Source organism: Cottoperca gobio, chromosome 7 (genome assembly GCF_900634415.1).
Source record: "Cottoperca gobio chromosome 7, fCotGob3.1, whole genome shotgun sequence".
In the NCBI taxonomy this organism is placed as follows: Eukaryota; Metazoa; Chordata; class Actinopteri; order Perciformes; family Bovichtidae; genus Cottoperca; species Cottoperca gobio.
The window spans coordinates 13,510,218-13,537,837 of record NC_041361.1 but is presented as its reverse complement, the minus strand read 5'-3'; the positions used below and the strand labels follow the sequence as shown (position 1 = coordinate 13,537,837).

Below are 27,620 nucleotides of genomic sequence, written 5' to 3'. Positions count from 1 at the left end.
CACTCATTCACACATACAGTTTGTTGATTTAGTTGATTCCTTCTCTTCACACGCAGCTTTAATCCACAAAGTTTGAGACCAAGGTTTCCACCACAGCACGTTCACAGTCTCTATTTTCTGTATTAATAATATATACATATCCGCTTATATTTGCCTTCACAGCATCTTTATCCCAGAGTGCATTAAATAAGTTGTGAAGTTGTTATACTTAAAATCCTCCTAATACATAATCTATGTACAATACAACTGACGTATGAGTACTAACACTTTATTGTTGTATGTGGTTATTCGGACATTGAAAATCATCCAGTGTAATGTGTGTTACCTCACGTAGCTGCTGAAAGTAATACTCAGATCTGTCTTAGCAAGTAGTCCATATGAATCCTATTTACATAACTCACACGATTCTAATAAAATCTCAATAGCTTGAAAGCTAAATCTGCTGTTCCAGCAAGCAGGGAGAAAGCCAACTTTTCAGAAGGCCTTTAACAACCTGCAGCCTCTCGTGGAGAGAAACGCTTCTGCTCACATCTCATACTCTAATCCTACCCTGCTGCTATTTTCTCTTCATTGCCAGCGGGGCTCCTGCTGGTGTTTCAGGGCCAAAACAACTGCCAGCTGTGTGGGCTAAAAAACATCTTGTTCCATGTGTGTGTGTGTGTGTGAGCAGCAAGTCAGTTCTCCCAGAATCAAAGATGGTGTATTTTCAACTCTCCTAGAATCACTGTTCTCTGCACAATTTGCACCAAGAAATTAATATTATTGAATAGACTATTTCTACAGCAGACTGAGCTGGACGTAAGAGAAGGCGCGTCAGGCAATATAGTTTGGATTGATCGGCTCCATTTGTGGTGTTTGGCGCCCATTAGCAGCTGAGTCTTTTCTCTCCACGATGTTAAAGCACCTGACAAGCGATTTGATCAATTAAGAGTTTAATGGGTTTGTGCTAGAGAGAAGAAGAAGTGCTGTGTGAAGAGACGGAGAGATATTGCCAGAGGAAAATCAGGGTCAACTATCAGGGCACGTTAATGCCAAAAGGGGGAGCAAACTGGAGCAGGAAACCTGAGCTGCGGTTTCATCGATACACTCTCACACCAGTGGTCAGATTTGTGATGAGCTATAAGGTAACAGGAGGATGGATGTGAAGGAGGAGGAGGAGGGAGTTTGCACTAGAGGATACAGAGAAGGCAGCAATGCATACAGTTGCATGTTTTATAGCATTTTCCAGGCTGGCTTACTGACAGTTTATCAAGGAGGAATTAGTGACGGCCCAAGGCACAACATATATTTCTGGAATCAGAGGGCGTTTGATCCGTCGTATCAGATTGGCTCCGATACCTACTGTCATTAGCAAACACAAGAGGAGGAGTGCATCAGCTCAGAAGCAGAACAACTTCAGATTTTGTCAGTTTAATGGTGTAGATCTGAATGAAAGAGAAGTGATGACATTCAGCGTTATGTTGCCATTCCTATCCACAGACAAGGAGAGTGATGGTTACAATGTTTGTCTTTGAAAACGTAGCTGAACATCAGTACAGCAGTGAGTAAGTACAAAGACACTGCAGTAAGTAAGCACGTAATTTCATTTTGCTCGCTGTTTCAAATCTGTTAATAAATGGCTTTGTAAACATAGAGATGCCAAAAAATGAAGACTGAACCTGAAGCACATAATTGTGTCCCTGCTTACAGCTCACCATAAAATAACCTCTTGATATTTGTGTTAATTTACTGAAAAGAAGAACCATTTACAGTTTGGCAATTACATACTGAGTCACTATTTGAAAAGCCTGGCTAGACAAAAAAACACTTGACCAACCACAGTGGAGAGGTTCAAGAGGATGTGGACTCAAAAGCACCTCAATAATCATACATTTACATGAAAAACTGAGGTAAAATACAGGATAGAAAGAGATGGAAGCAATGAAGAAAGAGCAGGAGGGAGGTAAAATAAACCCACATTGCAATATCATCCTGTAAGAGTGGGGTCATCAGGGGGGGGAAGCAGGAGGCTTGGTTGGAGGAGACCCGATGAGAAGACTGATGAAAAGAAAAATGAAACCGAGAGGAATATCGGTGGGTAATGAAAACGGAGGGTGGTCGTTCTTTGAAGAGTGGAGACATGGTAAATGGGCGCCGTGAAATACAGGGCGGAAAACTGGGGTAGAGGGAGATGAAGGAGGGAAATCTATGAAATGATATAATGGCCAGTGTGGGGTAAGATGGCAGCCCGTGTGACGTGAACGCCTCTATAAGAAGAAGTGATGAGAATAATGAAAGATTCATTAAATAAATAGGCTAAAAATCTAACCCTGTGGTTATTAACAGTGTATTAACAATGCATCTCCACTAAATGGCTAAAAGTCTGTGCTCATGACATTGTGTGCTTTTCTTGGATTGTCTTTTATGGTTTGGGCTAGACCAGTTATTTTCAAAAAGGTTAATGCTGCAGCATCCAAATACATTTTTACTATGTTTCCAACAAAGTGAGGTCCATAGAGAAATGAATTATTTTCTATAATAATAATCTTGCTTATTTAGTTTCTCTCTCTCTCTCTCCTTATTCTTATTTCGTCCTGATTGAATTTGCACCACCTTTTTTGTTATGTCACATTGCACTTATAAAAACAAAAACAAAAAACTCATATTAAAGCTCATTGCTTTGAAATGAGATGTTCAACAATCACATGTGGGTGTATAGTTTGAGTCCACATAATTTTGCCAAGTAGTATACACATATAAGAAACTATTTTATTAACATCACGCTCAGTGCTAAAATATTCATCATGAAGTTATCACTGTCTCTCCTCATTTATAAACAGATTACAGAAATAAAAGAGATATGTGGAAAAGCGTGGGACGGAACTAGGACAAGACAATGAGGGAACAACGAGTAGAGAGATTGGAAAAGAGAGTAAGAGAGAAATGTTCTGGTTAAAAAAAAAGATTAAGACAAGAAAATGATTAAAAGCTGAAAACAGAGGAAATTGAAGCAGCCTGTGAAATAAGATTACATATACGAGACTGTTAGTGAGAAGGAAGCCGGAAAGGAAAACAACAACCAAGACAACAACGAATAGCAGCAAAAACATATTAAAGCAATCCAAGAAAAAAATGGAAAAGACAACGATAATAGAAACTTTGATGCATACAGAGATAAGTAAAAACAAAGTATATGATGTTAAATGGAGTATAATGAAAGACAGATGATGAGATATGATTCTGATTTAGGGCCCCTGACAGATTGTATTATTTGTGGAAAATGGTCAAAAAGCACTTTTATGTCAATTAAACATTTTGTAGCTGTGCATTAGTGGTGCATTCACCTGACGCCTGCAGTTACACGTGATGTTGCAGATTAAGATGCTGCATTCAACATGACTCATGAGATAAGATTCTTAAAATATTGGTCAAAATGTCCCATTTGGCTACATTTACTATGAACAAGCCTACATACGTGTTTTTAATGGAATATTCTTCTACTGTGGAATTGTTACTTTATCTTAAGTCTGGATTTGAATCCTTCCTTCACCTCTGGTAACCACCATCTATTTTTAAACTCTGTGTCTGAAAATACTTTACTAATACCCGTCAAACTTTAACACATTTGAGCACCAACTTTCTCAACCTTACATGCAAAAGGTGTGTACAATCGTAGATTGTTCTTGCAGCAGGTCGGTCCTGTGAGCCTCCCTGTAAGATGCTGACTGTCACAGTGCTTACCCTTCTGTGCGGGCTGTCTTTCCATCAACATCTGTCATCACTGTCGGCACAAGCAGTAATTAATGTGCCATCACACTGGTGCAACATATCGGGTGTAATTATCATATTAGTACAACCATGCAAGCTATATACTTTAAGCAATTAATGCCTAATAACCTCCACAATGCAGCCACACCACTCATTCAATCCACACACACACACACACACACACACACACACACACACACACACACACACACACACACACACACACACACACACACACACACACACACACACACACACTATTCTCTAGAGATCATTTTTGCCTCTCATAATGTAATTTGTAATATTTGATGCATTTCAGACAGAATTTCAATGCTGGAGGTGAAGCTCATTTTATCATCATCAATAAAAATGTCGGTCCGTAATATACAGTAGTGGAGTGGAAATTACAATAAGTATCTCTGATTAATCAACAGAAAATGTATGACAAACATATTAACCAGCAGCAGGATCACAATATGCTAAGTATAATGTTACTGGCAGTGGAAAGTTACTAAGTACATTTACTCAGGTACAATATTTAGGTTATGTATGTTCTTCAATCAAGTAATATATAAAGTAAATTGACTGCTAACTACACCATTCAAATATTGATACATCAATGATAAAACATTATTTGTACAAAGTACCAGTTTCATATGATAACATCCTTTAAAGGTTAATGAATACTTTTTATTTGGATTGCTGTGTACAAGTAAACTCATATGTGCTGAGAAATGGCGCCACCTGGTTTCCCTTGAGAGAAGTTTTTACTGAAGGCTAACCCCTGCTTTCTGTTCACTTCTTTGTTTCCCCAGCAGAATCAGTTGATCATTGCTAAAGTATTGACTGCAGTCTCTGACCGTCCCGAGGAAGTCCACTGACTGGTTCAATGACGACTTTCTACCCTCAAAGATAAGATAAATTAAGCAAATCATAATTTTGCATGGGGCTTGTAAGATAATACCTTGTGTTCTCAATGCATCACATGAAGTTTAATTTCCTTTGCCCAGTGTTTTTAAATAGCCTAATTTACAATAATTTGCAAGAAATCCCGGTGAGAGACTAATTAGTTTTAGAGCCTTAATTCCTGCCTGTTGTTTTTCTCTCTAGCATAGTGGGGAATATATTTTTATACACACTTGAGTTGACAACAACAATTGGAGAGTCTGACATTAAAATGAACGATTTGCTCATTTGCGATGTTCCTTACTTCTGTGCTCATTCATGTAGTAACAGCTGCTCAGTAAGTAAGTAAGTAAGTAAGTAAGTAAGTAAGTGGTTCGTATCACAGGCTCAATAGACGAGTAAAGTTTTAGCAGCCAGGTTCTGAGTCAATCTGTAGCAACGTTGTGCATTTTAGTGCTAAGGGATAAACACATCATTTATATAAATGATAAATCATTTGTGGTAGTCATTATTTGACTGATGTGCCTTTAAATGTCCCATGATCCCTCGCGGTTTTTGGTTCAAGAAGTAGCTACTTAAAAACATAGGAGACGATCTTTGTAAGCGCAAACTGCTACTCGCACTTGTATTATATTATTATTGGTTAACATTTCGCTGTAGGACCATTTCCAAAATGTTGTGACACCGTGATTGTAAATAGCTGTCGTCTGTCGTCCTACTTAACCTCCGCGTCCGCCTTTTACATCCGGGCATTCAGAAGGCTTGCAATCTGGGCTACAAGCTGAGAACCTAGTTTCTCTCACTCGCCCAGGGGAAAGTCCCCGGACAAATGGCAGAAAGTGTCCTGGTTGAATCCAGTATTGGCTCGCGCTCTACCGTACATGAGCTGAGACGTTCGCACGAACCGAGCTTGGTGATCGCGAGCCGACTTTGTCAGCGTTACTAGTAATGCAAGTGTGCAGTAACACACGCAGAAACAGAACGGGGCTCATTCTCGGAATGCACATTTTAATAACAATTGTAGATCTCAACAATGCTCAAAACTAGTTAGAATTATAATGACTACTAGTGGTTATACTTCTCACTTCTCACTTGTCAAAACTGTTAATTATTGATATTAATTAATTTCTTACTCGTGGAAATGTTCGTTATAGATATCTGTAACTTAATTACATCCTGGACACTAGAACACATGATGCATGAATACTTGTGGTTACTTAACAAAATACAAAGCAAACTCAATTTATTAAAGTTTGAGATGAGAAATATATATATGTAGTTTACCTAATGTCCCACTTTTGCATCACCTGTATATTAGTAGACCTTAAAGGTGCCAGAAACAAGATCCCAACTCGAAACATGTTTAGGTCGTCATCTAGTGGATGGAAATGTGACGTGCAACGCAAAAGCGCCGAGCCAAGTGCCTGACATAAATGAAGGGAAACCCACCTGACATTATAGGCTATAATTTTGCAAATAAAAACGTAAACATCCTAATAAATAATGTCAACAACCTCTTTCACCTTTTGCTTATGAATTGCTCTGAATGTTTTACCGATTTCCCGAAGACAAAAGGCAGCTTGCTTTAATATTTCAACAAATCAAACATCTCAGATGCTGTAGTTAAATAGTTTACATTCTCTATGAAATTAATTACTTTATTCTTCCAACTGTCCAGAATTCCCAGCAAAATAGCGGATTTGACCAGTATGTGTCTGTAGCTACAGCTCTTGTTGTTTTGGAGCAGTATGAGCACACTAGCTCTGTTAAGATGTGCATGTTTGGTCCTTTTTCAACACCTGCTGGCAATTTCACAATTCCACAATGTGGTGGAAAAATCAGTCATGAGTTATGTGCCTCATCATCGTTATTCAGCATTGTGTGCACTGAACATGGCCAGTGGGTCTCCATTTTCTCTCTGGTGTCACCTTTCTGCACGACACAGGGAGAACAAAGACTCTGTTTTGCTATGTTGACACCACCAGAGGGAGCACCGGATCTACAGCATCCTTCCTAATACACTCTGACATAAAAGCACACTCAGGCACACATGGACATACTGTAAACTACGGGATTAGGCAGCACACAAAAAGATTACAGCATCACATGGTGGCCCCTCCAAATGGTGCCTGCCAGTAACCTACTTCCCCCTCTGAGCTATCCCATCATTCATTTGGAGTGGGCGTAGGCTCACGCAGCAGCAGCAGCATCACAAAGGTTCAGCTCCTCCCTGCTGTATCCTGGAGGGAGGGAGAGACAGGGAGAGGATCAGGGTCAGATGAATTCCAGTCTGAGTGACGAAGGCAGTGTGTGCAAATGAAGAGGAGAGTGTGTGTGCATGTGTGTGAGAGAGGACGAATCAGGGAGGGCTAGAGAGAGAGAGGGAGTTGGTGGGGGGTGGGGGGGGGTGGGTGTGCATTTTGTGTGTGTGTGAGGGAGACAGAGAGGAAATCCAGGCAGGAGGAGGAAGAGGACCTTAAAGGGAGGAAGGAAAAGGGGGGCAGGAGGAAAAAGACAAGACAAGGGGACCCAGATTAAGAGGGAAGATGGCTGAGCCGGAGCTGAAATCACGGAGCAGCCGGGAGAGCGTTGCCAAGGCGGCGAGCCAGGAGAAGATAGGTGGTAGGTACAGTGCATGCTCACACTCCTATAGATACCACATGGTGCAGGGCTGCATTATTCCGCCATGTGCTCTGATGCAACATTGCCTGATGCAACAGTACCTTTAGATTGATGTGGCTATAGAGATGCATCATGATGTTTTTGGATGTCTATGTGATGGTGACAGGTGAGGAAATGTGACACGTATTACATAAAAATAGAGCTTATGTTTTCACACAGGCCCTTTACTGGGTGTGTAAACACAATAACCTGATGTTGGGTGTGTCTATAGACTCAGAGAGAGAGGTAAATAAAGACATCTCTTTATCCAACAGGTTAGAATTATCCAGATTATCCAGATTATCCTGTTTGAACTGTCAAATTTACCAAATTGTAAAAACAATAATGCACGCTGCTTCTTTCCCCTGCTGCTTGGCACGTGAAGAAAACATGTCTGTTTTGTTCTTGTTTTCATACAAAGTTGGTATATTATTGGTAAAAGAGCCAGTGCCTAAAAATATCTCTGCAAAGAAAACTTCAAAGAATACTTTGTCACTTTGATGATTTCTCTTTTTTGTGATCACTAAACAATCGTACCTCAAATGTAAAACTGTCTGGTCTCATCTCCTGGTCTGCTGTCCTCTCTCCCCCAGCAGCGGAAGCAGACCCAGACCAAGATGGTCTGATTGTGGAGCATCCAGCGTCTCCATCTACCCCCATGGTCCCTTCTCCCACTGCCACAATCCCTAACACCGACTTGCCTGCCAAAGGGGAGAAGATCGTGCTCAAACGCAGCATCACCCTCTTCAACTGGTGTGGGGATGATCATCGGCACCATCATCGGCTCTGGCATTTTCGTCACTCCAACAGGCGTGGTCAAAGAGACCGGCTCAGCTGGGCTCTCCCTGATCGTCTGGTCTGCCTGTGGAGTGATCTCGACCATGGGTGCCCTGTGCTACGCTGAGCTGGGCACAACCATCACTAAGTCGGGGGGAGACTACACTTACATCTTGGAGGTGTACGGCGAACTGGCGGCTTTTCTAAAGCTGTGGGTGGAGATGCTGATCATACGGCCGTCATCACAGTATGTGGTGTCGCTGGTGTTCGCTACCTACCTTCTGAAGCCTCTCTACCCAAACTGCCCTGTGCCCGATAGTGCAGCCAAGCTCATTGCCTGCTTGTGTCTTAGTGAGTGAGGGTGGTTTGCCTTGCAAATACTTTATTCTCTTTCTTTACAGATGACAAATAATTAAAATGTACTTGTTTGATACATTTAATTCCAGGTGATTATTCCCCTAATTCCTCATTTGTATGCTTGTCTGTAGCCTCCCTGACGTTTGTAAACTGCATCAGTGTGAGAGCGGCCACCAAGGTGCAGGACTTGTTCACGGCCTCCAAACTAGTAGCCCTGATGATCATCATCCTCTTCGGCTTCATCCAGATTTCCACAGGTGAGTTCCACTTTCTCACAGACTGAGCCACAGAGTTTTATAGTGTCATGGAATAAATGCATTTAATCTTAAAGTTTACACAACATTCATATAAATGTAAATGTTTCTTAAAGATTACATTTCATCAACATTACAAGCCCATAGACCTTTAACGCCAGATATTCCATCACTGTTTGCCGTGGTCAGGATCACAAAACACAAAGAGAACAAAACAGCGACAATAACACATTAACATTATTACTCAAGTTGATATCACTTGCCAGTTGGGTTACTAACTTCTTGATCACAATTTATGAGTTAGACAAGTACTTAATACAATCTCTTGTAATATTGATAGTAATGCTTAGTGTGTCGCTGCCTCTGGCTGGCACTTTTAAAACATTTAAAATATATTTAAATAGCTTTTCAGTGGCACCTTTTCTTTCCAAACTGAAGTGTCATCATACTTTTCTCCAAATCTTCTTCAATGGGTGAATAAGTATGAGTGTGTTATTTTCTCTCCCAACAAACATTGCTTTTTGCAACCGTCAAGTGTGTATTTCCCAGCATGCAGCGGTGTATAGTGTTAAACCAACTCCCATGTGTTTTCATTGTTGTTTATTGCAATAATGATGTTCATTAAAGTGTAATAATATAAATACGGTTTGTAGGTTTTTACCAAAGTATAGTTATATCCATTATTGTCTCAGTGTCTCCTGGCGCTGCTGAAACCGAGGTCTATTTCTTTTGTCTCTAATGATCAACAAATTGTTGACGAACACTAATGAGCCCAGCCGAGCAGACTGCCCTCCTTTCAGTTTGTTAGCACAGTTGCTGAGTCTGAACACAAGGCTCGTCTGTCTGCAGCATGATTGAGTCTGAGCAAGTGTGCAGCCATGTACGTGTGTGTCTGTGTGGGTGTACTTCCAAGTTGAACGCTGATGAACATAATTGATTTAATACACGATTCATCTGTACTATATGTAACATGTTATAACTCATATGCTTGTATAAGGGAACAGCTGAGAAAACATTGACGCTGTTGCCTGCAGTAATTCATTGTCATTACAATGAATCTCAATATAAACTGAATCTTCCACTCCAGTGCCCTGAAGTGAAATGTCAACTCGATCTTGAATAACAAGCGATAGTTCTGATTTTCAAAACTGAACTAGCAAAGCAGCAACTGTAGCTCCAGTCACCAGTCACGACATTCAAAATTAAACAGCGCGGGAAGATAGTGTGGCCGTCGTCTGCTCCAAGCTACATCTGCTGCTCCCCCCCCGCCCCACATACACGTTTTTTTCCCCCTGCAAGGCCACACCTACTACCATTGTGCTCCACACTGCGTTACCATGGAAACTAGGCGACGAAGCTTGCCGGCTGTTGTCACACTGTGCTCTTTGAGAGCGCGAGAGAGAAGAACAGAGTGAGGAAATAATGTGTGTTTAATAGGCCTCACGGAGAGCAGATTCATTACCATCTCAAAGCAACAGGTAGAGGAGAGAGCCACACGTAACCAAGATTTCAAGCACACACTCACACACACACATACACACACACACACACACAGCCTACTTGACAGTTGCAGGTTTACTTATCACAAGATAGTTCCGCTCATTTTTAAATGTCAGCTGGACTGGACCTGATTATGTTTCAGGACATCAAAGCAGATGCTCAAACCTGGAGGCAAAGTGTTCAGACAGATAGTCCAACTGCCTAGTAAAATGTCAAGCCTGTCAAAGGGCAGGCAGCAACAGCCTGGTATATAAAAGGTGGCAGCAGCCCTGAATGAGAATCCATTAAATGTCAATGAAACCACTCGATTACTTCATGAACTAAAGCCTTTAGTGTAGAGAGAGAGAGAGAGCGAGAGAGAGAGAGAGAGAGAGAGAGAGAGAGAGACTAATGTTTCTCTTTCAGGTGTTTTTAGATTCCATTAAATTCTTCTTTCTGTGTGTGTGTGTGTGTGTGTGTGTGTGTGTGTGTGTGTGTGTGTGTGTGTGTGTGTGTGTGTGTGTGTGTGTGCAGGGGATGTCCCGTACCTGACACCCGAGAAGGCATTTGAAGGCAGCAAACTGGGAGTGGACAATATTGTCTTGGCTCTGTACAGTGGTCTCTTTGCTTTTGGAGGCTGGTGAGACATTTGTGACCTATTTTGATGTAATTACAGACCGGTAATAGAAATGATTTATTCATTGCAACTGTTTGATTTGCAATACAATTTATAGGGATTCCAGTCTTTATCTAATTCTTAAAATATTGTTGAACTATTATACTATACTACTAACTAAAATATTGTTTTTCTTTAGGAATTATCTGAATTACGTGACCGAGGAGATGATCGATCCAGAGAGGTAACACAAATGTTATGAAGGTTGTTTTGAGGATTGTACATGCCAACCGCATGACTACGCTCATTCATTACTGAGCTTGTTACCATCAGTCGTTTGCATGTAGATACAATATTCAAAGTGACATAACCCTAACCCTAGCATTTTAATGCAATACACCAGCAGCCTCAAACACGGCTGTAGAGATTAATCAACAAAAGCAAATGATAAGTTTGAGTTTTAGATTGCATTCAAATGTTTAGGTGTTCCAGTTGTTGTGTTTTAAATGTTGTAATCTCGCACGATCAACCACTGTAAGAAACTAATCAGATATGCATTTGCCAACTGGATTGCATAACATTAAACACAAATGAAATCAATAATCTCACAAATACCATAGAAACAATCATTTTTATCAATCAATCATTATTATAAAATATGTTGGGCGATCATTCTTCAAATGACCTTTTGACCTTTCCCCATAGGAACCTGCCCTTGTCCATCATCATATCCATGCCTATAGTGACGGTGGTGTACGTTCTGACCAACCTGGCCGTACTTCACCACCATCTCTCCTGAAGCCATGGTCGAGTCCGAGGCTGTTGCCGTGGTGAGCTTTCTGTCATAAAGTTACCACAACGACAAGTTGTAACTCAGAGCCGTTAGTTGCATCTTGTTGGTGTAGGTAGTGTTTTCTCATATATGTTGTTTGGCAGAGTTTCGGTGAGTACCATCTTGGTGTGATGTCCTGGCTGATTCCTGTCTTTGTGGGACTGTCCTGCTTTGGAGCCGTCAACGGATCCCTGTTCACCTCAGCACGGTGTGTGTTTGCACATGGGCCTGGATCAGGGGCTTTCAATCTGAGACAGTGGGCCTCGCCTCAGACAAGGCTTGGAAGAAGGCGGCCCCTCACCCCCCCCTTAGTTTACTCGCTTAGTTTCGCTCGATTCCAGGATGCCATTATTATGTTATTTGATCGCATAGATAAAAACAACAATTGAGCCAAGATAGCCTAATATTGCTGTTTGACATAACTTCAGATTACAACTAGCGCATAAACAAGTTGTGTCCGGAGTCATTTCTCAGTTTCTGGGAAGGTGGGACTTCCATTCACTATCCCTCCCCTGAAAATGCTTGGAGCCCCTCTATGGAGGTCTGCCTCCCACATTAAAAACCTTTGGACTAGAGAATAAAACTTAGTAGTAGAATTCTTATGCTTCAATATAACAGTTTAAAACTGCACAATATTAGTTTGCAGTGATTAAATTGCGGTCAGATATTGGTCTTTACGGGGTTGAACACTCACATGATGGGAGGATGTGCAGTTTCATGTGATATGAGGGTGAATCTGAGTTACTGGTTTCATCACACTTGTAGGTTGTTCTATGCTGGAGCTCGTGAGGGTCAACTCCCTGCTGCTCTGGGTTTGGTCCACACAGACGTCTTCACACCGGTGCCGTCCCTCATCTTCACAGTAAGGCTCCCGCTACCAACAGCAATAATCTGACCATTTTCTTTTGTGTTTTATGAAAGATCACCTTTAGAAATTCTTGGTGTTGTGTTGGCTTTATTGACTTCTATGTGCAACCAAAGAATTGCAACAGGTGTCCTCCAATTTTGACCAGTACATATGGTTATTATTTAGTTAGTTAGTTATAAGCTATTTATATTAGACAGGATTCATTTTGTCGAAGCCTCTAAAGTCACAACTCTCTGAATGTTCACATCCAAGCATTTACCACAGCCCATATTCAATAAAACATCTCTTAAAACATCCAAATAACTTGAGTCGTACAACATGTGTGTGTTTACATGCTATGTATACAAGACCAATACAATATTGTCTTCCTTTTCCCCTTGCATTAGTGTTTGCTCTCCATGATGTACACCATCTCTAAGGACATCTTCTCCGTCATCAATCTCTTCAGCTTCTTCACATGGCTGTGTGTCGGTATGGCCATAGCTGGCATGCTCTGGCTGCGCTTTACCAAGCCTGACCTCAGAAGGCCCATAAAGGTAGAGTTCGCAGGTCTAAAAGGTGGTAAATGTTTGTTGCACTGAAGATGTATCTGTGAAAGGTCATTTTAAAAGGGTTTTGAGACTCACTGAGAGGTAAACCAGTGATGTAAGACCTTTGCTCGTCCTGAACTTCGGCAAGTTTCTTTGTCTAAAACATCAACACGTCTTCTGGTTTCATGGAGCATCCACATTTCTTTCTTTGAAAACAAATGAAAGCACTATTGTATCACTGCTCTTGTTATTAGTTAGAAGTAGATACATGCTGTGTTTTCAGAATAGGAGGGAGTGGTATCTGGCTCTTTGTTTCTGTTTCATCATGGGAATATTACTTTGGTTGACGCTTTCATCTTTCCTTTGAGCCTGAGTGCTCTCTGCACATTTGTTTTATAAGGGGAACCTCTAACAAGGAATAAATATAGCTCAAAATATACTTAAAGCACCAAAGGTAAATGTACTCATACTGCAGAATGGCCCATTTACAATATATATTATATATTTGGATTATAACTACTGATGCATTAATGTGTACACAACAACTCTCTAGATTTTTGATAAAAGTTGAGATAATCTTAATTACTTTAAATACTGGGATTAGATTGTGAATCCCCCCGCGCTATCTTAAAGTATAAAGATACATCATCATTTATTTGTTGATTATATTTCGTATTATTACTTGGTAGTAACCAGTAACTAGAACTATGAAATAAATGTAATGGAGTAAAGAGTAAATATTTTCCCTCTGAATTTTACTGGATTACAAGTATAAAGTGGCAGTAAATGGAAATACTTAAGTACCACCAAAATCGTACTTGAGTTCAGTACTTACCACTTGTTTTATACTGATATATCTATATATATATATATATATATATATACACAGATATCACAACAAGGCAAATAACTTACGGCTTATTGTATCATTATCTTATCACATCATCACTTCGCATCAGTCGCATTATTATGATGTTTTTACAATATTCAGTAAATACATGTATATTAGAGATACATGTATACTTGTACAGCTTATTACTGTACATAACCAAAGGCAGCAATATCCTATGAAAAGACAAATTACCTGAAATTTGTCAACAATATATTTCATTTCTCTAAAAATGCAGTCACTTTAGTCAAATATTATTATTCTATCTACTCTCCTCTTTTCTAAACGGAACAAACACCTACACCTGTTGTATTTTCTCTCCTCAGGTGTATCTGTTCATCCCTGTGACGTTCGTTTTGGGCTGTGTCTTCATGATCGTGGTGTCCTTCTGGGCAGCTCCGTTTGAGTGCCTGATAGGCGCTAGCATTATTCTCACAGGCATCCCGGCGTACCTACTGGGCTACAAGTGGAAGAAACCCCATGTGATCAAGAAGATGCTGGGTGAGTGAGATATTTTTGTTTTTTTAAACACTGTCTTTGTCTATTTGTTCAGGCAAGGACGGAGAAGCATTCATTACAGTTTGTTATGAAATTCATGTGAGAATATCTACTCGAGTGCGGCTCTGGGCACTGATACATTTTTTTTGTTTATATAATCGGCGCGAAGGACTCAAACAAAGGTGTTGGTATGATGTTTAATCAAATCTGACAACGCTCGACCTGCAGTAACCTAGCAAAAGAAAACAAACAGAGCTGATGTGATGAGTTGTTTCTCCTCAGAAATCTTCACCATGTTCTGTCAGAAGATCTTCATGTCTGTTCCTGAGGAGAGGGAGGCGGCTGAATAATGCTGAACAAGATGAAGGACTGTGTCAATTCTTTCGTCTGAACATTCTTGATATGTTTACATTCATTTGCTTGTGATTTAGCTAAAGCAGTTTTTTATTAAACATTAACTAACCAGGCAGGTAACTGTGCAACAAGTTGGTAATGACAAGGTTGGCCTGGCACTTTTGGTAAAGAAGGGTTTACGTGTGTCTTATGTGATATTTTGTTAACACTACAAATGTTTAACGTTGGATAAATCTTTGTCAGGTTTTGTCCACTGCTTATATTCTAAATTTGACAATTACATCTCCTTAAATGCTAAAACATGCGTACATGTTGCATGTTTTAGATCCTAAAATGTGAGTAACTGAAGCAGACACATAATTAATTTTGTGTGTTAAAAGCTGCATACAATTTTAGTGGCCTTAAACTTATAAGTTTATTGTTCAGCTAAAGTGTACAATTGAGTAGCTTAGCAAGACAAGACATTTGATAAATACTAACAATTAAACTACACATAGTTTATTATTATTATTATTATTATTATTATTATTATTATTATTATTATTATTATTATTATTATTATTTCCTAGAATATGAAGGCTAATGACCTGTGAGGAAAAAGCATAGCACTGATGATTACATTACACTCATTCGCTACTAATAATTGTGTTAATAACAACTGATTCCAATATTTGTATTTTTTTGTATTTATTTGTAAAAGGTAGTCACAGCACTATCTAAAAGCACAAGCTAAAGTGAGATAAAACAGTGTATATGTAATGTGTTGCTGTGAAGTAGGTCTGTTTTGTCTCTGTTTGAGTCAGCGGTCCATATGTGATGATATTTGATGAAATGACGGTGGATACCAGCAGCTGTTTGTGGCATTATTACAAGAAACTGAAGACCTGCATCGATGTCCTTCTGGTTGTATTTAGAAAATGCCATTGTAGTGTTAGTGTTTTGTATTGCTTGTATCTATGATCTGTGCCAGCTATGTCAGTGCTGATATTCCATGTTTTTTGTTTTATTGTTACTATAAGAACAGAATGAATGTTGCATATTTAGTGACATCAGCTTTGCTTTTATATTTTACCTATAAATTCATATTCATTTAAGCTGAATATCTGAGGTTTCCCCAAAGTTATTGCAAGCACTTTCCCAGTCTACTCAAAATTCCAGAGGAAAAAAGTGTCAGAGGAAAAATGAAGGAGGGTGGAGGTTGTGGTAGTTGGGAAAGGTTTCTGGACATTCCCCGTTGACTTCAGACAGTCCGGGTTTTGCAGGACACTGTCAAATCGACTTCAATCATCCTTGTTGGTTGAAGACAGCCAAACTGAAAGATGAGTGTCGCTCTTCCAACATAAAGTGAGATAAATCTTTCACAATTTCTCACAACAGCATATGACATACTATACTATGAATGGAAAGGCTGATAGACAACTGACCTCCAAAATGGTAATACTCTTAGTTGGAACATCTTTATTGCAACCAGACATGATATACTGTACGGTCTTTCTCTTTTTAGAAACACAAGCACTCCTCAACAATCATTGTATTTATTGGAAAATGGACCAAGGCATCTCAACAGATTGGACAATAATCAATCAAAAGTTTAAAAATACCACATATTGTACCATGTATAGGGAGAGGGAGGTGCATGTGTGATTTCCACCAGATGACAATGTCCCCTAAAAGCCTGAAATGTTTACACCAGATTTAAGGAAAAGTTGATATGAAAGTTTGTTACAATATTTGGAACATAATCCATATTTTCCATTCCACCATTTATTCATGTTCAACAGTCAGATAGCTACAAGTAAAACAATAACCTTTACTTATACATACATACTAATTATATCATTGATGGACCATGAAGATAAATGGTTTCTACAGACCCCATCACATAGTTCATGTTATCTATGTACAAAGTGGTACTGTTTTTATGAATTAATAAGGCCTTTAATGCGATTTGTCTAATGAAAATGTTATGGAGAAAAAACTCTAATGGCATATTTTTAATCTTAAAAAAATGAAAGTACCTATGTCAATTGTTGTAACTGTTATATGTCAGTGACCATGGCGGGTACATGTAACAATAAACATATTTTTGTTCAAAGTTGGCCTGTTTGTTGGTGTTTTGTAAAGCCAACAAAAGAAGTGTTCCTTGGAGGGTGTAAATCAGATTCTTCACTGCTGCGTGAGTGCAGTGTCCTAATATACTTGCATCAGTTAACAACCAGGCCAGCCCCAGCCTCCCTGCCGATAACAGTTCCTAATAGAACAAGCAATCCCACAACACAAGATAGCTTCTATCCAAATGAGGATGTTTCACAAGCACAATTTTCTCAAAATATCATCCAATGGCGGTATCGTCTCGGCCATCAAGTGTTTGGTTAGTGATCTGTATGAAATGCTCTGTCCTCTCTTGTTTGTCTTGTCTTGTTTGTTGGCTGTCAGACAATGGTGCTGCCAATACTCGTGCTGCCAGGAGAGTTCATATCCGTCTGAAGAGGAAATGAGAGGGTCTAATGGCTACTGATAGAACCAGTATCAGAGCTACTGGAGACAAAATTAGTGATGGGAGATTGGACAGGCAAGGAGCCAATATTGTCCAAATAACATATATCGTATTTTGATACCTTCTGCACAAAGGGGCAACATCAAACAGGGACTTGACCAGTTCATTTAATTTGTAAAATAATGAATCAGTACCTACAGTATAATAAATCCCAGTAGGCATACTATACAATAACCTTTTAAGACATACTATATTAGGACTTTTTTAAGACATACTATACTTTGACTTTTAAAAAACATTTTATGGCATACTACACCATGACTTATTCATGACTTTTCATAGCAATGAGTTTTTATGAATTTTTATGACAATCGATAGAATGACTCTTTGATAAACATCTTTATTGCACACTATACTATGACTTTTTATGAATTTTTATGTTATACTATACTATGACTTATTTATAAAAATGTTATTGCATGCTATACGATCACTTTTTATGACTTTTTGTGGCATACTATACTATAACCTTTTCATGACATTTTTTATTGCTTGCATAATTTATTATAACTTTTTAATGAATCTTTATAGTATAATATACTATGACTTTTTAATTTATTTATAGCATATTATACTATGAACCTTGTTTTGACTTGTCTATGACATTTTTATTGTATACTGTACTATGACTTTTTCATGACATACTAAATTAGGAATTTCTAATGACATTTTCATGCGTATTTTATGACTTTTTATGGCATACTACTATCTATGACTTTTTAAATAAAATTATTATGGATTACTATACTATGACTTATATAATGAATTGTTTTTTTTTTGTTTTTGTTTTTTTATGACTTTTCATGGCATATTATATGGTAACCCTTTTTATAAATCATCAACATCTTTAAGGCATACTATACTATGGCTTTTTTAATGAAGTTTTTATGGCTTTTCACAAGCGTCAGACAATGTAACTGTAATGTAATGTAATGTAATGTAATATGGCCTAATATGTTATGATGTTTTTTATGTTATGACTTTTTCATGACTTGTTATGGCATACTACAAAGTGACTTTGTTATGTCATTTTTTTTAACATGACATTTTTATGGCATTATTATATTACAACTTTTTAAATATGTTTGTATTATCATACTGGACTGTAACTATGTTATAACATATTTTACTTTGTTGTATGATATTCTATACTGTCTTAGTTATTACTTTTTATGGCTACTGCACTATGGCATATTTAATTAGACTTTTTATTCCATAGTATACAATCACACTTCTTTATGACATTTTCATGGAATACTATACATTCTTTATGACATACTATGATTTAATGTGATTAACAACATTTGTATGGCATACTACAATCTAACTTTTGTATGACATTTTTATTCAAGACATACTATACTGTGATAGTTTTGCCATCTGTGACAGTGATGCTGGTATTGTTTTCTCTTTGAAAAGAAAAGTCTACTCCACCACTGTGTGCAACTCTTACAACTTTTTATCAATGACTCTGTACTTATACTATTGTTACTGTATTTTATTCTATTGAATTGTGTACTCGCCACTTTACTTTCTTGTTCTTTTGCTGTAACAAGGTACATTTCCCCCATCGTGGGACTAATAAAGGATTTCTGATTGTGAGTCTGCGTGTGTTTGTTTGTATGATCATGGTAAAATGTGGTACTGGAGACACTTGCTGTATCAGGGAACTACCACAGAGGCAGTTTTGAGTACTTTGCTAGGTGTTAATATATCTATGGACAGATTTTGTGACCAAGATAGCGGTTTGATGCAATCATAAAACTTTACATGTGTGTAGTTGAGATCAAAATTAAGGTTAACATCAAAGATGGCCTGTTGTTGGAACCAAAGACTCACCGCGAGCACTAGATGTCACCAGCAGATGGCGATAGAAGAACATCAATAGGAGAACAGCAAAGAGGTCCAGTCCAACACCTTATTGCTGTCATACGGTTCATCAGCATCAGAGTGTTTGTATATAAAACATCTATCTTTAATGCTATATGCAGCTATATTTGTTGTTTCCCCCTGAATGTTTTGGCATTTAAAGTACAGCCTACTTATATCTGCTCACAAATGTAACTTCTTGAGTGTATTTAACGTTTAATACATTTTTTAAGGTTACCTTTGCAATGCCCTCCCATTTCTTCCTTGACACTCTTACAGTTTCATACATTCACATCTGGGAGCTGTCCAGTAAAACCACAGTTGTTGGATAAAGATAATAATGATGAGGCAAGGGCCTTTGATGTCCTTTATTGTCATTAAAGCATATCAGTATTACACTTCACGGACAGTCTAGCTGAAGTCATTGAGCTGTAATAAACTGATTCGTTTTAGGTTAGGGACTCTGAAAAAGCAATGTGGTAAGTTTTATGAATGAGCTCTAGGGGGCACTGCGTCATCATCATGGAGAGCGAGAGAGAGAGAGCGAGAGAGAGAGAGCGAGAGAGAGAGAGAGAGAGAGAGAGAGAGAGAGAGAGAGAGAGAGAGAGAGAGAGAGAGAGAGGAGAGAGGGGGATGATAGATTCCATTTCTTTTCTACCTTTAATCCAAGTGTGAAATTCATAAGTAAAAGGCAGTCCTATTTTCTTCTCAGGTAGTTCTCTGAAAGGCAGTGTACTGCTGCATCAACTCTGGGTTTCATCATCACACCTTTACCAGAAAACATGACCAGCGAGCAGAAAAATGTTGCTTGATATACTGTATTGATCATGTCTTTTTTTTATGAAAAGAAAAAGAAAGAAAAAACTGTGGAAAGGTTGAAGTTTAATAAAGGTACACTGTGATGCCTAAACTCCTCATATTATGAGCCATGTGACAGCAGTCACATTATCTTTTCTACAACATCAAAGATTATTCTCCTAATTAACCTCAGACGCATGCAGGCGGATGCTTATGTTTAAAAGCTGCCACATCTATTAGATTCTACTCATCAAATAACTAAAGAATGGGTTGAGAGTCAGAAATGTAAACCAAACGATACAATAAGTAGAGACACGCACATCAATTTCTCCACTTTAAACATTTTATTACAGACAAAAGAAAACAAAAGAAGTATTTGTGACACAAAATGAATCTAATGCTGGTACACTGGTCTTGCACCAACAACAATTTCTGAAAAAATATTTATTATTTTAATAATGATGTTGTTTGATCAATAATAATAATAATAATAATAATAATAATAATAATAATAATGCACCCTGATGAAAATAAGCCAAAATGTTACTTCATATCATTCATAAATAGATGTGAAACCTGCAACCAAATTAAATAGAATGACCATATTGTAAAACATATGATATTCAACAAAACAAAATGGGTTCTCTCATCACTGGCTTTTTACAAATTAAAGAAGTACATTTGGCAGGTTTATACACAAACTTAAAATATCTAGTCCCATGACTGTTCCTCCGAAACGCAAATCCTGCTACAGTGAAAAAACAAAATATCTTCAGAATTTTTTTTTCTTCACAAAAAATTATAAAGATGAGTTCAACACAATTCTAAAACATCTAATAAAACTAGTCAAAAACTTTAAAACCCACTGTTATGTTTTTTTTTCTTTAGTAACATTTCACATTTAGCAACTTTTTTTTGTATTCACCTGTACAAGTGGTGTCAGGACTAGGGGTAGGTGGGCGGGGTTACAGATGGGGGGGGCGGTCCTTAATGACCGAGAGTAGGAGGAGCTAAAAGGAGAAGTATCAACCTTTGACCTCTACAGTTCTGTAACGTCCTGAGGCCACGTGAAGAGAGTGACACTCTCTATCAGAGCTCCGCCAGTTAGGGAGGAAATTGAGCGTTTTACAGTCTTTGCATTTCTCTCCCGTTTGGAGAGAAACAAGACCAGTGAACACAATTTCAACACAACTTTTAGTGTGTATTCCCTCACTGAATCCACCTGCACGAAAATCACATAACCAAACGAAAAGAATGTTTAAAAAAAGAAGAAGAAAGAAAGCAAGGGACTGCAGCTAAATACACACATAAGAGGGATCCATTTTGGTGATATTTACAATCACTCCGTGAGAAAGAAAGGAAGAGTCCTTTAATAGGGGCGAGGATGATTTACAAATGTCTTAAGTGTATGTGACTATCTTCATTATAATTTCACTTTGCTTTTACTCAGTTGGGGTGTTTCAGTCTGTCCTGAAGTACATCCACCCCTGCTGAGGCGACTATATTCTAGTTTCCTGCATTAGCTTTCTACCCATGACCCCTACGCTTTGAGTATGCTTAGAGCATTTAATCTCCCCAATGAGGGCAGTCCATGGCTAACACAGAGTAATGGAGTGAAGAGGAGAGAGAGCATCTTTAAAAAATTCAAAACAGAATGAGAAGACTTTTTTTTTTTGGTCTTCATTTCCAGTATGTTGGCATGAGCTTAAAGCTCACTGCCCCCGCAAAAAAATGGAAAGTTCACTGAAAAAAAAAAAAGCAAGAGAAGTGCCTCAGGCTTCTGGCCGATCTAAGTGCTTGGCAAATAGGTGAAGTTACTGTAGCAGTCTTTGGGATTTTCGAAATCCGTCACAAAAAGAAAAAAAGAAAAACGAAATGGTGTAGAAGCAGATACATCGATGACGTTGTAATGGTGGAAAGCTCCCTGGAGTCTGACATTTGGAGGTCTTTTAACTTCAAGTGAGGTAGAGAGGCTTGTCCCGAGCTCCCATGCCACTGCTGAGGAAGAATAAATGGTATTAATGTATGTCTAGAGACATGTGAAGACATACTACATGCATTTCTGTTCATCCTATATTTCACCAGGAAATCCCAGTGAGATGATGAAATCTGTTTCAAGGACAACCTGGCAGCTCCAAAACATAAAAGCTGTCGACAAACAACAGACATCAATTAGTATAAAGAAAAATACTAAAGTCAGAATGTGCAGATCACTTGGTACTCGGAAATGTCAAATACAAAGTCGTTTTTTCCAGTTATCTTTACTGACACACTGGAAATAATTCAGTACGCTCCAAAACTCCAAACTACTATGATCTGACACTGAGGGAGAAGGTTTAAGCAAAGACTATCTACTTCAAAGAGCATCAAAGATGATTTGACCCAGGCATGATCCCATTTGACATACAGATGAATCAGCTCTAAATACAGGAGATACTGACTTCCAGCTCTGCTGCCTCTCGGAAATAGCAACACCAAGTTTCAGGTGTGAGAAAAAACAAAATTCCTCTTGTACCTGCTTGAATAGCTTGATTCAATAAGGCAATGTGTGCTGAGCGAAACACAGGGAAACTTAATTGGATGTCACACTTTTTCCAAGCTCGGTAATAGCATTGTTCTACTGCTGCATTACTCATTTCAATTTCAAGAGGATACTTTGCTTTAGCAGAGAAATCGCAGTTTATGATTAATACTGTGTGAGTCTCTGAGTGTGAAAGTGAAGTGGTTTAGAGCAACTCATTTGCAGAATGAGTAACTGTCAGACAACTACTTAATATTCTCAACAATCAAATGTCCTGTATTAGATTTACAGAAGCAAAGACGTTTTTATTCTGGACCATCTTTTCGTGGCTATCTTGATGCGATTTCTTGTTAACCGTATATCCATCACACAACCTTCACTACTAACATAACACTCTATGGGATGAACTCACCCGCAGTGGTTGGGTCCACAGTCCCTGTTGCAGTACTCGCTGTCCCAGTCAGGGTTCTGGCCGTGCACTGGGTTAGGGGCCCCTGGAGACTGTGAGCCCCCGACACTGTTCTGGTAATCAGCCTGAATATGGGAGAATCCCTGTAGATCGGAGAAGAGGAAGAGAAATTATATCGTTCTAGCTTTGAGATGACCAGCCTTTAGGGTGTGCTGAGCCATTATACTGTATGAGGCCAAATGTTGTCAACAGCCTATACGAGTTGCTTTTGAGTTTAGTAAGTGGGACAGGCTTTTTTCTCTCCATTACTCTCATTGCTTGGTTAAAATCAGGGGGTTGTATCACCATACAATAAGATTCAATTGAGAGATTTCCCATTTTTATCTGCAATTGATCAAAACATGATAATAATATACTGCAAACAAAACCAACAATGCTTCTCAGTGTAATAAATATATATAAATAGCAATGTAGTCATGTGATTAAAGGTGGTACTATTTGTAAATTCTGCAGAAATGTTAAGGTGTTAATAAGGTGCTTCAGCAGTTTGTGTCTTTTTTTTAATAACTGCCACACCAACCTGTTGGCTGAGAGGAGGAGAATGCAGAGGCGCCTGGAGCCCCATTTGGTGTGAGATGATTGGCTGCGACTGCTGCATGCGGATTGGCTGGTTGAGCAGGGAGCTCTGATGCAGGGAGAGTTGGGCGTGGGGGTGCAGAGGTGGGCTGATCTGGAAGGGAGCTGGGGGAGAGGCACTCATGCTGGGCGGCAGCATCTGGGATTGGCTGAGGGTCTGGGCCAGGGTGTGGCGGGGCGGCCCAGCGTAGCTCTGCAGGTCTGACAGAGGGAAGGAGCCTGGCGGGCCCAGGTACGGTGAGGTGGGCTGGGGGGGCACGCTGTACAGGGGCTGCTTCGGGGGCAGCATGTGGGAGGGCTGGCTGGTCTGCTGGGCACTTTTTGGTTCAGAATCATTGTATGTCTGTGGATGGTTAAAACAGATAGATAACTTTTAATTAATAACATGTACATCATCATTACATCAATCAAAAAGCTCTGATCACAAAACATTTACTCTTGCGTTTTTTAATTGCAGCATCCATTACATTGTTTTAAATAAACTGCAGCCCTGGCCTGTATCTTAAAGGGAAATTCCGTTACATGTCAAATGTCTATTATTCTACAGTAGGTAAATCAGCCATGTCGAAAAGGAAGCGCGCTTATTTGCTACAACAGCTGCAGGGATTTCCAAGGGATCACTTTCTGTCTTTACTTTTTGTTTGGACTGGTTTTAAGTGGTTTTTAGTTTTGGGAAATACGCTTATTCGCTTTTTTGCTGACAGTTAGACAAGATGACAAGATTGACAGAGCCATGCTAGCTGTTTCCTCTTGTTTCCAGTTCTTGTGCTAAGCTAAGCTAACCGTCTCTTGGCTTCAGCTTCATATGAAACATTCAGACATGAGAGCGGTTTCGATCTTCTCATCTAACTCTCAGCAAGAAAGTGAATTTCCCACACTGGTCAACTATTTATTTAAGATTATGCTACATTTACATTTGGGTGATGAGTGAAATATTATTATGACAAATAGTCATAGTAGTAGTTTAACACACAGGTGAAGAAATAACGGAATTTCCCTTTAAATATTTCCCCACTGCGTTCCTCAGTACGGGTCTATTGTGTCTAAATGCTCTGCTTCTCTACAGAATGAATCTTGTTTGCCTGGTGCAGCGGTCCAATACAGTTTTAACAGGACAGTTGACACTCAAAGCCTTTAACAACAAATCTTTTTCAGCATATTGATGCTCACTGTGTAATGAGACCGCATATATTTGATTTACAGTTTCGGCCTGACAGCTATCACTTTACACACGCACGCACACGCACACACACACACACACACACACACACACACACACACACACACACACACACACACACACACACATACACACACACACAGATGGGGAAAAAGGGTCAAACATGGTGCTTTAAAGGGATGCACCAAACTCCACCAAAATCACCCAAACTTGACCTCTCTCTTGTTTTGGACAGTATCACTCTGAGCAGGTCCAGCACCTACAACATACCCCCACCTCCACCTCCACCTCCACCTCACCCCACCCTCTCCAGGCCCCTATGATAAACTGTCAGATTGCTCATCTTCAACCATCAGTGTTGATTAGAAGGTAATGGAGCCCATTTGTATGAATAGAGCTGGGGCCAGGGTAATGATCAATAGACACCTTGACAGATAGATGGGAAAGGAGAGAGACACACACACACACACGAGCCTGGGCAGAGAAATGAGGCTGTTTGCCTGCAGAACAAATGGAATGACAAAAGGAATCTTCCCCACACTACATTGTGTGTTGTTAATACAAGACGGCACTAAACAATGCAATCCACAGCCCTCCTCTTTGCCTTTCTATATTCCCAGTGCTACTATGCTGGTGCATATAAGACACCATCATTTACTGGGCAAAAAGGATGTCATAGATCTGAATTAGCAAGGAGGTGTCAGCGGTGGAAACAGCAGAAGAGCCTATGATTGCTTGCATTGCGTTGATTTGGATGTACTTCCTGTTGTGGATGATGAAATGGAGGAAATTGATGATTTAATGCATGACACAGGTGTCTGTTGGTGTATGATACATTTAAGGGTTGTATTTTCTAATGATACATATAAAACATAACCCTGATATTATACATAGCCCATGAGGGAGAAAATTATTTTCTATCCTCCATCCCTCATAGATGTTTTGGCCATATGCTTGTGCTGACCCCTCCCCCAACTATATCACCAGACTGACTACGATCCCCAACCCCCAACATCTGCACCCTATGGAAATCAGGTATTGTTCCAAATACGGCATGCTCTTTTGCATCAGATTCCCTCTCCCTCCCCTCCCTCCCAACCACCGCCACCACCTCGTCCCAAGGAAGCCCCGCCCAGCCCATTAGCAGGGATTTTCCATCCAATCCATCATCAGTCTTAGCCAGGGTCTGTGTGTCATAAGCGTTACCTTGGAAACCAGACTGGCTCGGTACGCGGCCAAGGCTTTCAGGTACTCTTTCTTCGCCGCCTCGGTTTTCCTCTTGTATGCCTGTGAAGAGAGAAAAAAAAATCAAAACGAGGGGCTTCGGGTGAGAGGAGAGGTTGACATGCTCATAAATGTGCAGACACACGTCTGTCTCTCAATGCACACACACATACTTTTTATCTAACACTTTCTTAAACACATCACACACACACACACACACACACACACACACACACACACACACACACACACACATACACACACGCATCCTTAATGTTTCCCTTTCCATCAGAACCAATGGCACAGAACACCTCTATTTCCTCATCACAGCACTAAAACTCCCTCATCTCAATGTGTCTCCATCTATCGTAGCAACACATCATTTCCATTCCAATCCACCTAGAGAAATGAACTGGAACTTCTCTCTCTCTCTCTCTCTCTCTCTCTCTCTCTCTCTCTCTCTCTCTCTCTCTCTCTCTCTCTCTCTCTCTCTCTCTCTCTCTCTCTCTCGCTCTCTTTAGCTCCACAATAACGCTCCTATCAGCATACTGACATTAGTGATACACCAGAATGGCTGTTGTCATTTGGCACATTAGGATGCTCTCCCTGCCTGTATATGAGTTTTGTTTGAAAGTGCCTTCCATATTGTTAGTGTGATATACGAACCTCCTTTGTCATACAACTAACTGCTGATGCTGTGTTTGCATAAAGAATGTCGGCTTATATGGATGTGTGTTTTTGCACGCAGGTATCTATTCTAGGTATTGTCTGTGCAGGATGTAGAGTGTCTGAAAATTGGTGTTATTGACACATTTGGTTGTTCCTACTGTGGTTTAGATACCCAGTCCTATTTTTGTGTGCTTAATGTGCCACAGAAGGGATGCTTTAGATGAAACAGTTTGGAAAAAATGGTGCTTTTAAATACACATCACATACTAGAATACTGTCTTTACACAGTATCCTTTCTAAAAAAGTTGACGTTCCTCACCCAAGAGACTTGCTAAAGAAGTTAACAACTGTTGTTTCTCTTGGAGTTGAATAGCCATAATACAAAACACCATGATATCCTATAATGCCATCATCATTAGCGTTTCCTACCTATTATTGCTGAGCTGGAGATGACGTTAAATAGCTACAAAAACAATAGACTACTCTTCCTGAATAGCCAAGATGCCCTTCAGCTAAATCCAAGGACGAGATGATAGTGGGAGGGGGGGATCACTAATTCTGTATTCTAGGCAGGATCAAAATAGCAGGCGAGAGATATAAATAAAGAGAGTGGAAATGAGAACTTCACACATCCCTGCTTGTCAGAGGGCCAATGAAGATGCATGGTGTGGAGGCATCAGCTATGGAGGCTGGAGGGACACAGACAGTGTGGACCGTACCTGGGCCTGGAGCTTTGTGGGAGTTTAGTTTTGGCAAAGAAGATGATTTTAGCTTTTTTCACGATATTTTTGGAAAATCTTTTTTTGGAAGTTTGGATGGACTCTACACATCTGAGAAAAACTCAGAAGATGTCTTTGCATTGTTAAATTTGGAAACAAGTAGAAGGCCAATGAGAGTTTGTGTGAATACATATTGGATTGTTTGTTCTTGCTGGTGTGCTCTAGCACGTGGGTATGAGTAAATCTACCCACTGCATAAAATATCAGTCC

General features: G+C 39.5%; 1 protein-coding gene and 1 pseudogene across 3 annotated transcripts in view; one reads left to right on the top strand and one right to left on the bottom strand.

The window, feature by feature from the left end:
- The first annotated feature begins 7,080 nt into the window (after positions 1-7,080).
- Positions 7,081-16,867, top strand: LOC115010924 (large neutral amino acids transporter small subunit 1-like; annotated as a pseudogene).
- Positions 16,868-20,313: 3,446 nt separating this feature from the next.
- The window catches only part of LOC115011123 (thymocyte selection-associated high mobility group box protein TOX-like), a 72,544-nt gene continuing 65,237 nt past the window's right edge, over positions 20,314-27,620 (bottom strand). For 2 of the 3 annotated variants that reach the window (XM_029436097.1, XM_029436099.1), the window contains 4 exons: positions 25,945-26,025; positions 23,503-23,901; positions 22,926-23,065; positions 20,314-21,990 (listed from right to left, as the gene is read on the bottom strand). In XM_029436097.1, coding sequence (XP_029291957.1) covers positions 21,948-21,990; positions 22,926-23,065; positions 23,503-23,901; positions 25,945-26,025 — 663 coding nt within the window. In that variant the 3' untranslated portion in view covers positions 20,314-21,947. The remainder of the gene's footprint in view (positions 21,991-22,925; positions 23,066-23,502; positions 23,902-25,944; positions 26,026-27,620) is intronic. The other variant, XM_029436098.1, reaches the window with a different exon arrangement.